We start from the raw sequence: 14,161 nt of genomic DNA, 5'->3' as shown, positions 1-14,161 counted from the left end.
ACGTACCATGTCAACGACCTTCTCTTCAAACAAAGAGGGGAGCACTGACAGTACTATTATCTCTTCAACAAATGAAGAGGTGGTAGCAGGTGAAGAAAGGAGAAAGAAAACAGTTAAAAAGAAACCTGCATCTCTCGTAGCAGCCGAAACAACTAGCAATGACAATTCTTCTTCCTCTACCTCTACTACTTCAACTTTTGCCGGCAACAATGATCAAGAAGAAGAAGGAGAAGGAGAAGGAGAAGGAGAAGAAACTACAAAAAAGAAAAAGAAGAAAAAGAAAAAGAAGAAAAACAAATCAACATCATCATTTGAAGCAGAACCAACGACCACCACCACTTTTGTACCTGTTCCACCAGCTGGATCACATTGTGGACTATGTGGAAAGACTGGAAAGATGAGGGTCACCAAATGCTGCAAGAACATCATTTGCGACGACTATGACAAATATCAACTCATGTCGTTTGCCAGAAACTCGTGTTCTAGAAACCATGATAGATACACTGTCTGCAACACTCATTTTGAACTCAAACACCGAGGTGCATGGCAAAAATGTTTGGAGTGCCAAAGAATGATGGGTGTACCATCGTTTGCCGACCAAGGTACCAACGAATACAACTTTGTCAAACTAGCGAATCCACCTAAATACACCATCACTTGCTCCTACTGTCCATATAGCTCTGGATCATTAAAGGATTTTCCTTCGATTTCTTATAAATTTGGAGATACTAAAAAATCCTATGCTTGTATTACTTGTTACAAGACTAAAAGAAATATATTATAAAAAAAATAAAATACATACTTCAAATTTTTGACAAGTAGAGCGGAAAAAAAAAAGAAAGACCATCGATTCTTTCTTTTAAATAATCATTCTTTCTTCAAAGATATGGATAATGATATATTCTTTAAAACAATTAGAAATATCTATCTTTTCAAAAGTATATTTAATCAGGTGACTCAAATACACAAGACTTTAGGAAAGAAATCATATACAATCAAAGATGTATTGTTTGCATGGGCATCAAAGAATGGGTATGATAGATTGGTCATTGAAAAGTTTAGATTGTATCCACAATCACTTAAAGATCAATTAAACAAATACAACTATACCAATGCAGCGATCGCAGATGCTGTACTTTTAAACAAGTACCTTGTTTTAGATGATTATAAAAAGGTACTTGGTATGGAAACCAATAATTTTATCAGGTTGTTGGATAGTCTGGCAATGAATCATCAATGGTATAGAGACGATGCATGCAAGTTGATTGAAGCTATAGAATACACTAAAACGCAATTAGTAGGTAAACGACAATACCGACAAGACGAATTCCTCTACTATTACAGTACCAAGATCGTCACTGCTACCATTCAATCCAATAATCTACAAGCTGTACAATATGTACTCGAAAAACTAGTTTACACTGCCAAACTTGTTCCTCAATCGATTATAGTGTTTGCATGTGGACAACTACCAACTCTTGGACAAAGTACACTCATTTTAGAGTACCTCATCAAAAAGTATAAAAATGAAGTCTACCCTTCACTTTTAAATATCAAGTCGATTGTAATGCACGGAAACTACAATCTAATAGAGATATTGTTAAATAATGGCATCAAAGAAACAAAAGAATATATAACACCAACCATAGTAGAGATTGCATGTTACAATGGACAATATGATTTGGTTGTCTATCTACTCTCACAAATTAAAAATATATCAAATGATCTATCTTTATCACGTGTACTTTTAATGGCTGCTAAAAGTAGTAATTTAAAATTATTAAAGTATGTTTGTCATAGTTTAAATAAGTTGGTTGTATGATTCATTAATGAATATTTATTTACTTTATTTCTTTCTTTTTTATTCTTTTTTAGATATTTGTATGAAAACATAAACATTGATTGTGGACCACTTGAAGTAATACTTTCAGAGTTTATAAAATATAATGAAAATGATAAACTTTATTATATTTCATACCCGGATCCTACCAAAACCTATTTCTATAATCGACTCTCCAAAGAACCCAGCAACCATAACCACGACCACGACCATGATCATGACGAGGAATATCAATTAAAAAAGTATCAAGAAATCATTGATTACCTCAAGAGTATATACACCACGGAATCGATACAATTCTTTGGAGATCAAATGAATCAAGATGGATCAACTAAATATACTCTCATCCAAATGCACAATATGTTTGGTAAATCATCACACTGGTGGACATCTAAATTACAGTATTATTTTCCTGAATTTGAATAAATAATAAATAATATAACAGTCCTTTCAATCATGATTAATATTAACTGTTAAAAAAAAGATAAGAGAAAAACAAAAGATTGTTGACTTGTCCAAAGATAATTCTAAGGTTGTTCTTTTCTATTATTTTAGAAAGCAATTCGAATATGTAATATACAAATATGGATAATGATCTATTCTTTATAACATTTAGAAATGTATATCTCTTTAAATGTATATTTAATCAAATACCTCAAATACACAAGACATTGGGTAAGAAGATATCATATGGATTTAAAGATGTATTGTTTGAATGGGCATCAAAGAATGGGTATGATAGGTTGGTAATTGAAAAGTTTAGATTGTATCCACAATCATTTGTGGATCAAATGAAGTACAAACCAAAGAACACTGCGATAGTAGATACCATACTACGAAACAAGTACTTTGTTTTAGATGATTATAAAAAGGTACTCGGTATTGCCATGGAAATATATTGTGATGTCAAGTTGTTGAATCGACTGGCATACAATCATCAATGGTATAGAGAAGATGCATGCAAGTTGATTGAAGCTATTGAATATACTAAAAGTCAATTAGCTGTTAAAATGCGACAAGAAGAAGAGATCATCTTTTTGTACAGCAACGAGATTGTCATTGCAACCATTCAATCCAATAATCTACAAGCTGTACAATATTTACTCGAAAAACTATCATATGCTTTCAAATACCCATACAACCTTTATCCCCAATCCATTGTACAGTGCGCAACTGAACAACCATCAACCCAACGAGACAGTACACTCATTTTAGAGTATCTCGTCAAAAAGTACAAAGATCAAATCGACTCATCCCTTTTTAAATTCGATTGGATTGCAATGCATGGGAATTACAAGGTTATCAAGATATTGTTAGACAATGGCATAGAAATAGCACAAGAACAAATAACACCTAAAATAGTAGAGATTGCATGTCATGATGGAAAATATGACTATGTTGTCTATCTACTGGACAAATTTAAGGGAATATGTCTATCTTCATCACTGGTACTTACAATGGCTGCTAAAAGTAGTAATTTAACATTATTAAAGTATGTTGGTTGGTGTTAAACTCCTTTGAAATATTTAAAAAGATTACACAAATATTAAATTACTAATTACTAACCCTAACCTATTCTATTATTAATTAACTTTCTTTTCTAGATATTTGTATGAAAACATAAACATTGATTGTGGACCACTTGAAGTAATGCTTCCAGAGTTTATAAAATATGATGGCAAGGATAAACTTTATTATATTTCATACCCAGATCCTACCAAAACCTATTTCTATCAACGATACAAAGATGATATAAACAACCACGACCATGACCATGACCATGAATATCAATTAAAAAAGTATCAAAAGATGATTGATTACCTCAATAGTATATACACCAAAGAATCTATACAATTCTTTGGAGATCAAATGAATCAATGTACAACAACCATTTATTACTCAAATGCTATGCAAATGCACAAAATGTTTGGTAAATCATCTTGGATATCAAAAATTATATACAATTTTCCAGAACTTGAATAAACCATGTATACATTTTAGAATGATAAGGAAGAGTTCTTGTCTTGTACTTAACTTCTTCCCATGGAAGCAAAAATTAAAAAATATAATATATTTTCTTTTTTCAAACTTTGAAAGAGATATCAAGGGGGTTGAGCTCGATCATTCAAGAGATCGCAAAGAAAGAAAGAAAGAGATAAAGAGAGAGAGAGATAGATAATATAATAATGAATAATGATATATTTTATTTAACATTTAGAAATATCTATCTCTTTAAATGTATATTTAATCAAGTAACTAAAATACACAAGAGTTTAGAAAAGAAGACATCATATAGATTTAAAGATGTACCTTTTGATTGGGCAACACAGAATGGGTATGATAGGTTGATCATTGAAAAGTTTAGATTGTATCCACAATCACTTAAAGATCAATTGTCACTCCTTCACTCCAATAAATATTATATAATAGATGGTGTACTTCAAAACAAGTACTTTGCATTTGATGATTTCAAAGAGATATTCAGGATGACCAAAGAGACAAATTGCTCTGTCATTTTGTTGGATAGTCTTTCTTTGAATCATCAATGGTATAGAGACGATGCATCAAAGCTAATTGAAGCATTTGAATACACTAAAACTAAACTTGGCAACCTAAATCAACAACAAGGAGAATCAACCTTTCTCTACACAACCAATCTCATCAGAGCAACTATTCAATCCAATAATCTACAAGCCGTTACATATGTACACGAACAACTAGAGCATTATGGTAAAATTGGAGCTCAGTCTGTAGGTTGGGCATCAGTTCAACCAACTCAACGAGACAGTACACTCATCTTTGAGTACATTGTCAAAAAGTATAAAGATGAAATCAGACTATGGTCAATCAATTTCAGATCGATTGCAATGCATGGACACTACAAAGCTATACAAGTATTGTTGGACAATGGTCATAACATCACAGTAATAGAAGAATATATAACACCAATCATTTTAGAGATTGCATGTTACAATGGTCATTATGATTTGGTTGTCTATCTACTCAACAAATTTAAAATTAAACCCCATCTATCTCCAAATATACTTGGACTTGCTGCTAAAAGTAGTAATTTAAAATTATTAAAGTATGTGTTTGAAATAATTAATTAATTTATATCAATATTTACATTGATCAAATAGACTCTACTTGGAGCCCAAGATAGCTAACTAACTTACTCTCTATTTTATTTATTTAATTTATTTACTTTTAGATATTTATGTGAAAACAAATCAATAGATTGTGGATCACTTGAATCAATCGTTCCAATGTTTATAAGATGTAATGAAGCGGATAAACTTTATTATTTCTCCGAACCAGAACCCATCTTTTTTTACTCAGAAATGCTATACTTTCCATACATTACAACCAAGTATGATGAAATCATTGATTTCCTTCAAGGTATATTCGACAAAGAGTTGATACAAAGGCTTGGAGATCGGTTAGGCAAATGTGGACCTTCAAAATTTTGCTCAGATGTAACAGCACTTGACAAAATGCTTGGGAAGCCTCCTGGATGGTATCCAAAATTAGATTCAATCGATCAAGAATTAATGGAATAATTTTAAATAGTTTGTTTGATATAATTCAAAAAACAAAGAAACAAATATTTTTCAATCAAGAACTGTTGGATGAAAAATAAATTGATGTCAAGTCAAAGAAAAAGCAAGAAAGGTTGCAAGACTCTTTGCATCAACAAAAATTATTCGGTGGTTTGGTAAATGGCGTTTTTTTCAAGTGGATCTATTTCCTCAGGGAAGAGGTCTGGTATTCATTAAATCGATTATATATCATCAGTTGTTATTCATTCGAAAAGAGAGAGAGAGATAAAAAGAGAGAAAGAAAAAATATGGACAACCTATTTTTCAAGACATTTAGAAATATTTATCTCTTTAGAAGTATATTTAATCAAATACCTATCATACACAAGACATTGGGCAAGAAGATATCATATGGATTCAAAGATGTATTGATAGAATGGGTATGATAGGTTGGTCATTGAAAAGTTAAGATATGATCAACAATCAATCAAGGATCAAATGACACCTATTTATCCAAACAATTACAAGACTGTAGATGCCATTATTCAAAACAAGTACTTTGGTTTGGAGGAATGCAAAAAAATAATCGATGCTCTCAAGGGAACAGAATGTTCTATGAGGTTTTTGACGGCTCTGGCATCTAATCACAATTGGTACATAGACGATGCACCAAAGTTCATCGGAGCTATCGAATACATGAAAAGTGTGAATATTGCCTGTCAATATTTACAAGAAGAAGATTGCCCCCTCCAGATTGGCATTCCTCTGATGTCTTCAGCCATCGAATCCAATAATCTGCAAGTAGTACAATATTTTCTCGAACCACTAGCGAATCATGAAAACTCTCCGTCTTACCATTCAACCTATCACGATCGAAATGTATATTTAGCATCTTCTCAACCACCGATACTGGACAGTGCACTCATTTTCGAGTACCTTCTCAGCAACAAGTTCAATCATCATCATCATCAATTCCAACCAGATTATTTGATATCATATATTCAATTTGAAGTAATAGCAAAGAATGGGAGCGTCAAGTTTCTCGAGATATTGTTGGACAAGGGATTCGGACCATATTTCACATATGAAATGGCCAATATTGCATGTTTCAATGGACATTATGATTTTGTTGTCTATCTGCTCTCCAGATTAAAAACAATTCATCATCCATGTTCAGATATACTTACCTTGGCTTCTAGAAGTGGTAATTTAAAACTATTAAAGTAAGTAGTACCACATGTTTATTACCCACCTACCCATTTGAATCATATCAAATATTTACCTACCTATTCTTTTCTATTCTTTTTTATTTAACTTTTAGATATTTGTATGAAAACATTGAATGTGGATCACTTGAAACAATACTTCCAGAGTTTCTAAAATATGATGGAATCAATCAACTATATTATATTTCATATCCAAAACCTAGATGGTATAGGTATGAAAGCTACCGACTTTTCGATGATGACGATAAAGACGAGGAATATCATTTGAAAAAGTATCAGGAAATTATTGATTTCCTCAACAGTATTTTCGACAAAGAATTGTTACAAAAGCAAGGAAAAAAAATATATGAAAGTCGTCATTTTTACCGTGATGCAATTCAATACCATATAATGTTTGTCAAACCAGTAGGATGGTTTCCAATAATAGATTCAATGGATCAAGACTTGATAGATTATTTTAAAATTGTTTAATATTAAATATTTAATATCAATATCAATAATTTAAAATAAACAATATCCTTTTAATTTTTACTTTTTATATATAATTAAATAATTCGTATTTATTTATTTATTAATTTATTAATTTAAAATGTTAATTCTTTTGGATTATTTAAAGCCTTTTTAAATCGACTAATAAATAATCCTTTTGATTTGACGGCAGCTGTCATGAATCCACCGAGAATCATTCCGTTTGGTAGTTGGGTGATACCATCCTTGCGACCGAGCGACACACTGATCATGACACCAGATGGTTTGTGAACTGACAATTTCTTTTTCGATTCGAGTGCTTGGATATTCTTGGAGACGACGGCGGCGTGGTAGGCAGCATTGTATGATGTCTTGAGCTCGTCGACATTGGTGATATCACCGATAGCAAATACATTGTCGTGACCCTCTACTTGCAGCGATCCATTGACCTTGATACGGCCAGCTTGATCCAATTGTGTGGCAAAGTGAGTTTGGAGATACTCGTTGTTTGTCTTGTTACCGATACTCCAAAACACGAGGTCGGCTTCAACTGGACCCTTGTCAGTGTCATAAGTCTTGAGTTCGACATTATATGGATATGTTTCTTGATTGTTACGTGCGGCAATGACAGTGTCGGGGATTGCGATCGACGTAGAGAGCATGGTGGTGATACCCATCTTTTTGAGTTTCTGGCCAAGCTGCTTGTTAAACTTGTCGCCGACATTGGGGTGTACCAAACGTTCTTGGTTGTGTACAATAGTGATTGACTTGCCCTTGAAATCAGTGGCAATCTCGCCAGCTAGTTCCACGCCCACAGCTCCACCTCCGACGATGAGCACCTTGGTGGCACGGCCAATATTCTCTTTGAGCGATGTGTAGTATGGTGTGACCGAGGCCAGTTCAAGTGGCGACTTGAATGGAGTCATATTGTTGGTGCCTGTTGCAATGACCAAGTAGTGAAAGCCGACAATCTCCTCGCCATTGCCCAATGCAATGCGGTTGGGACCAATCTCGGTGGCAGTCTGGTAAATGACACGACCCTTTTTGAGAAGACTATCGTATGAGAGGAACACCTTTTTGAGGAGCTCTGGCTCGACGGCCGAACGCAGAGCAGCCACATTATGGAAAAAGAATGGTCTCTTTTCAACCAATGTCACATCAAACTTGGCATCCAACTCGGCTGCCAATGTGACACCACCGTATCCTCCTCCGATAATTACAACCTTTTTCTTTTCTCCCAATGTCGATGTTGATGATGAAGACATGATATATTTTGTGATAGGTATGATAATAATAGAAACTACAATAGCTGATAGATAATAATAATAATAAGGATAGGATTGATAATTAAATGACATATACTAAACTAAATATAATATATTATATAATTATAAAAATAAATAAATATCGTGTTTGTTTGTTTGAACGAGTAGAAGTGTGTGTTTGAATAAATAAATAGAATTGTGAATGTTGTGTATAAAGTGATCTCTTTTAAAAAAAGCAATTGCTTTGGTTGCTTAAAACATTCTACATTTATAACTAATCTATTGATGTCTGTTGTCTATTCTTGAAGTTGGCCTTCTAGCTCTTCCCTTTGTCTCGGGAATTAATTCGAAGTTCGTTTATGTTTGAACCAGAAGAGGCAGACTTGATTCACATACGCCAACGGTTCGCTATTCAAAAAAAAAAAAAATCAGGACCTGTGACCCCAACAAACGTATCAGCTGCCAATGCATTAATTCCATCAACGTAGGAGCAAGACAACACGTCCACCTCCTATTCAAGATTCGTGATTATTAATCGTCATGTACATGAAAGAGATAGATAGTATTCGGACGTCCGAATTCAATAGCTAGAAACTGGAATAATAATTTAGCAGTCAAATAGAGTATAGCATTATTATGATGACGGATAGCATATTACCTTATATTAACAATTACGAGCAAGCGAATTGGCTAGTTAGTCAGTCACACAACTGTCGGCAATATATAAATTAAAAAGGATATAAATATTTAAATCGGCTGATATAAATAGACAAACAAAGCAGAATATCGATCGTATGATGTATCTCTCTATCTAGCATCTTATCTATCACTTTAATATATTATATGTATGTGTGTATGTGCGTGTTGATTGAATACCTTATTATTTATTCGATCTCGATTCAATACAATTGTATAAATAACAAGGTAGAAGGTAAGGTGGAAAGAAGAAGGTAGAAGGAATAGGAATTAATGTCAGAAGTGTCTTATTCAAAAGATAATACGAAACACAAGATGTTCCGTCTGTCCGTCCCTCCTCACCACCTGCTGAGCACGCATATAATGAATAAATGATTGGGTGTGGGTCGGACAACAACAACAACAACAATAATGTATGTGTGTGTGTGACAGACAAAAAGAAAGAGAGAGAGATAACAAATATGGCAATAAAAAAAACTATAGATAGATTCATAATACACATCACTTAAATTAATTAATTCAAGTGAGAAGGAAGAGGAGAAGGAGGAGGATGGTGATGTGCCGATGTCGGCTGGATCATGTTAAAAAAATGATGAGAGTGTGGTGAGAGTGTGTGGGTATTTGACTGTCAAACAAAAGTATACTTCCTCTCCTCTCCTCTCCTCTCTCTCCTTATCAAGTATCATAAAATTTAAATTATTTATTTCAAATTCCAACAAAAAAAAAGGAAACTAATATATTTTTAAAAAAAATACCTTTTTTTTTATTTTTATTTTAAATACTTTTTTTTTTTTTTTACTTTGGTGAGGAATCCAATCTCTTTGGATAACTCTCATTTCCATTGACCACCCAACCATTAAAATTTAAATTATTGTAGTATTTTTTATTTTTTATTCAAGTTTTTATTATTATTATTATTAGTTAGTACTCTTGTTACTTTACTAGTTACCAGTTAGAGTGTAGAGTTTTAGTAGTTTAGTAGGTTAATATTAGCCAGGCTACGATAGGTGCCCACACAAAGATATTTTTTCAACAGAAATAAACCAACCCCTTTTTTGGTAAGTCATTTCGTTCGTCGACTTTTAAAAAGTTATTTCCGCACTCACTACGCTAAGCAAAGCTTCTATCCCTCTCTTTCTCACCAACCCACAAACAACGAGAGCTTTTGCAAAGCAATCAAATATTTGACAACCTCCCTGTTTTGCCCATTACTATCTTTTTTTTGCGATAATCTTTAAATCTGTTCTTCTTCTTCCTCTTCTTATCAACCCAGTAGTAGTTACAATAAAGGAAAGAATCTGTCTCCGTGTCTGTACAGCATCATCAAGGCGGGTCGCAAAGTTGCACACACTACACCTTAGTCGATACATATTCCTTCTTCTTCGTACAACATATATATATATATATATATATACAATAATACATAACAGCAGCAATATATATATAGAAGAAAAGACATATTTATAAATATGTCTTCGTTATACAATGTACACCCACCACCAGCTCCACAACCAGTATGTAGGTACATGTAGAAGCAGCATCAACACATCATCAAGCTTGCAACAACAAAGTGACGTCACTCTCCATTCCTTCTTCGATGCTCAAGAAGGAAATAAACATTGCCCACTCCACACCACCCCCCACAACCTCGCCATGGTCAGATTATGATGATTGAATGATTTGTTTATTTGGTTGTGGGTGGGCGCACATGGCTGGCGGACGGGTGCGGGCTTTATAAATAGGGTACGCCCCACTATGACAATTGCTACAAATGGTACATTGAAACTCTATATATCATGTAGATATGTCGATGAAGGGGCGTGCTTCATAGGATGACTCTCTATTTAACCGACCCTGCCATTCTCCATTATTATTACCACACCCACCACTCTCCATCATCTGTTTGCACCCAATTCCCGACCAATTGTACTCGAGCGTAGTATAAGGGTATAGTAGTTGGAAGGTAAAACACAAAACAGAATATCAGGCAGAAAAGAAATAATATAGAGAGAAAGAGAGAGAGTAAGCTCAACTTCACCAATCAATCTATTGTTATGGTTTGGCTATACCCTATATCCCTTTGTTCTATCTTGTGTACATAGATAACATACATACACACCCACATTTTCTTCTGTTTGTTGTTATCCCTTGTCTCTGTTCTACGCTAAAAACTCAAATTCACACAACACAACATATTTATTTATTCACCCCACTCAACACTATGCTATACCCCCTCCCAACGTTGCATTGATAACGTTGTTTTGATGTTAGTGAAGCAATATAATATATTGGGAGGAAGGAGAGTAGACTTTCTCCTTGTTGTTCTTCTCAACCACTTAAAACATATATAATATAATATATCACAAACAAACAAGCAAACAAACAAACAAACAATACTAATTATTTTTTTTTATCCCAATTATTATTATTATTATCAAATCTATTTGACCATAAACAAACAAACAAACAATACTACTTACTATTACTATTACTATTGCTTAAACAACAAATGAATATCAAACAAAACTCAACAAATGGTTTATAATAATTATTCCAATTCCAATTCCAATTCCAATAATAATATCAACAACAAATCAACTTCAATTCTAAAGTACAACAATAGCAATTTAGTAGCTCAACAGCAACAACAACAACAACAACCCATAATTATAGCAACCACCACTGGCAACAACAGTAGTGCAAGTAATTATATTATAGAAACAACATCTTCACCTCAAACAGATTCACAACAACAAACATCGACAAACAACATGTTGGCATCATATTCTTATGCACCAACGTCAATTGGATCGCTTCAAGAGTACCAAAAGAGCGTATATGCAAACCAACAACAACCACCTGTTGTCGGACCGACCACTCCTCAAATGATGGTTCCATCTCCTCAATTCATCTCTTCACAGCAACAACAACAATACCAACAGGGGTACTATTTGAATGGAGGTGCTGGCGCGCCATCAGCCCATACCCCTTCTTCTTCATCCAACACTGCTGCCGTCAATACAGGCAGACCTATTTACAATGGCGCACAACAACAACAGCCAAATATCCACGTTGCAACCAACGTATCCTATCAAAATACAATGCCATCTCGCGGTGGACAGCAACAACAAGACATGAGTGCACCTTCTTCCAACAATAGTACACCAATGTTTAATAGTATGAATGGTAGTGGTGGAGTTGGAGCTGGGGGTGGACCAAAGATGAGCAATGTGGCGATGAATTTCTACAACTTTCTTTATCAAAGTCCTGCATTGGTTGATCGTTTAAAGATTGTAAATAGAGGGGAGCCCGTTGCTTCTGATGGTCTATATCTCTTTAACACTAATAATATACCTCAACACCTAAAACAACACATCCAACAGCGACAGGCACAGCTGATGCAACAACAACAACAACAGCAACAGCAAGTTGCATCCTCACCAACTACAGAAGATGAAGCAAAGGAATCATCAACCACCACAACCACCTCCACCACCTCTACAACCACCTCAACCAAATCATCTAGATCAAAGAAAACTAAAGCAGCTGCAGCAGCAGCTGAAAAGGAAAAACCAGCTAAAAAGAAATCAACAAAGAAATCAAAATCAAAGGAATCAAACAACAACAATAATAATAATAATACAGATGATAAAACAAATGTAAATAATAAGGATAATTCTTCTTCTGCTGCCGCTGCTGCTTCAGCTGCTTTAGTAGTTGTGGTACCAATACAAACATCGTCATTATCATCTTCGACACCATCATCCAATACAAATACACCCATTTCATCAATCAACGTCACTACTAATCCAAATGTATTGATCCACTCTTCATCTTCGTCGTCATCGTCATCATCATCATCATCTTCGTCTTCGTCGGGATCAGAGGATAATACTCGTCACCATCATTCACTTGTCAATGCATCATCATGTAAAAATACGCCATCAACTTTATTGCACAGTCACCCCCATCACCCTCACCAACACCAAGATTCTTCTTTGGTTGTTCCTATTTGCGATCCTCAATCTCAACCATCAACCAATACCTCTACTTCTTCTTCTACTGGACAAGAACCAGAAGTCAAAGTAAATGTGACAATAACTCCACTGTCACTGAGATACAACACGTTTGACTATTCAGTCTCACCTTCGATGGTTAGTAACACCTCGGCGACATCGACACCCCAACATGGATCTGCTGCACACCAGCACCACCACAACAACAGCAATAACAGCACTCCACCCGACAACAGTCCACCAACGATCAACATCCTACCAACAACATCGGCACCCAGTGCCATTGTACCACCTCCACCCATGTCGACTGCCTCCTCATCCACATCGGGTATGCTAAACATGGCACACCCAGGGTTTGGAATCGGACCCAACCGCAAGGAAAGTCTCATCAAAAAGAACTCGGTCGACAGTTTCTGGGAGACTGATCGAAAGAATAGTATCTGGTTCCCAAGTTCATCAGGAGGAATCGGAGGAGTTGGAGGAGTTGGTAGTATCTCTGGTTCATTCGGACTCGACTCACGAAAGAACAGTTATCTCTTGGACATTGATCGCAAGAATAGTCTTGGTTTGTCGTACGAGTTGGATGACACACTCTTTTGTGAACGTAGAAACAGTTTCCAAAATTTTTCAAATATCACTAGAAAGTTGTCCAAGGAAATTCTTTCAGGTCAACCATGTATAAATATTAATTTAGGAAATCAACAACAACAAAACAACAATAATAATAACAATAGCAATGGTGGTTTATCAAACTCATCATCCAAACTTTTAAATATTAATGTCAGTCCATCACCGATGGGTGGTAATCCATATAATAATCAACATCAACAACACCAACAACAATTTAATAATCCATCTTCTTCCTCTTTTATACCAATTAAAAAACGTTCACTATCTCAAGACGATATTCAATTTTTTACTCAACCAACCAAAATGTCAAAACCAACAACTTCCAATCCTTATGAATAAGACAAGACAATACAATTTTCAACTCAAGATAGAGAGATAGATAGATGGATAGCATATAATAATAATAACCATTTTCACACATTTTTTTTTTTTTGATACATTAATAATAATACAAATAAAAGAAAGAAATACTATTGTATTG

At 34.5% G+C, this 14,161-nt stretch overlaps 6 protein-coding genes across 6 annotated transcripts; 5 read left to right on the top strand and 1 right to left on the bottom strand.

The window, feature by feature from the left end:
• Positions 1–7: 7 nt before the first annotated feature.
• On the top strand, positions 8–784 carry DFA_01646 (uncharacterized protein; the record flags this gene model as incomplete). The annotated part of the gene is made up of 1 exon (XM_004359553.1): positions 8–784. One exon carries the CDS (start codon positions 8–10, stop codon positions 782–784), a length of 777 nt encoding a protein of 258 aa, XP_004359610.1.
• A 102-nt stretch (positions 785–886) lies between these two features.
• DFA_01645 (uncharacterized protein) lies at positions 887–2,266 on the top strand (the record flags this gene model as incomplete). Its single annotated transcript, XM_004359552.1, has 2 exons — positions 887–1,785; positions 1,876–2,266. 2 exons carry the CDS (start codon positions 887–889, stop codon positions 2,264–2,266), a joined length of 1,290 nt encoding a protein of 429 aa, XP_004359609.1.
• Positions 2,267–2,424: 158 nt separating this feature from the next.
• On the top strand, positions 2,425–3,823 carry DFA_01644 (uncharacterized protein; the record flags this gene model as incomplete). The annotated part of the gene is made up of 2 exons (XM_004359551.1): positions 2,425–3,332; positions 3,445–3,823. The coding sequence occupies 2 exons, from the start codon at positions 2,425–2,427 to the stop codon at positions 3,821–3,823; spliced, it is 1,287 nt and encodes a 428-aa protein (XP_004359608.1).
• A 203-nt stretch (positions 3,824–4,026) lies between these two features.
• Positions 4,027–7,076, top strand: DFA_01643 (uncharacterized protein; the record flags this gene model as incomplete). Its single annotated transcript, XM_004359550.1, has 6 exons — positions 4,027–4,925; positions 5,052–5,239; positions 5,636–5,736; positions 5,815–5,941; positions 6,185–6,602; positions 6,701–7,076. 6 exons carry the CDS (start codon positions 4,027–4,029, stop codon positions 7,074–7,076), a joined length of 2,109 nt encoding a protein of 702 aa, XP_004359607.1.
• Positions 7,077–7,189: 113 nt separating this feature from the next.
• aifB (putative apoptosis inducing factor) lies at positions 7,190–8,338 on the bottom strand (the record flags this gene model as incomplete). The annotated part of the gene is made up of 1 exon (XM_004359549.1): positions 7,190–8,338. The coding sequence occupies one exon, from the start codon at positions 8,336–8,338 to the stop codon at positions 7,190–7,192; it is 1,149 nt and encodes a 382-aa protein (XP_004359606.1).
• A 2,165-nt stretch (positions 8,339–10,503) lies between these two features.
• DFA_01641 (uncharacterized protein) lies at positions 10,504–14,019 on the top strand (the record flags this gene model as incomplete). Its single annotated transcript, XM_004359548.1, has 4 exons — positions 10,504–10,548; positions 11,647–12,964; positions 13,025–13,403; positions 13,503–14,019. The coding sequence occupies 4 exons, from the start codon at positions 10,504–10,506 to the stop codon at positions 14,017–14,019; spliced, it is 2,259 nt and encodes a 752-aa protein (XP_004359605.1).
• Positions 14,020–14,161: the final 142 nt, after the last annotated feature.

The sequence above is a fragment of the Cavenderia fasciculata genome (assembly GCF_000203815.1).
Source record: "Cavenderia fasciculata unplaced genomic scaffold Scf_Dfasci-F-a-25c12.r2-5, whole genome shotgun sequence".
In the NCBI taxonomy this organism is placed as follows: Eukaryota; Evosea; class Eumycetozoa; order Acytosteliales; family Cavenderiaceae; genus Cavenderia; species Cavenderia fasciculata.
This window is presented reverse-complemented; position numbering and strand designations above follow the sequence as displayed.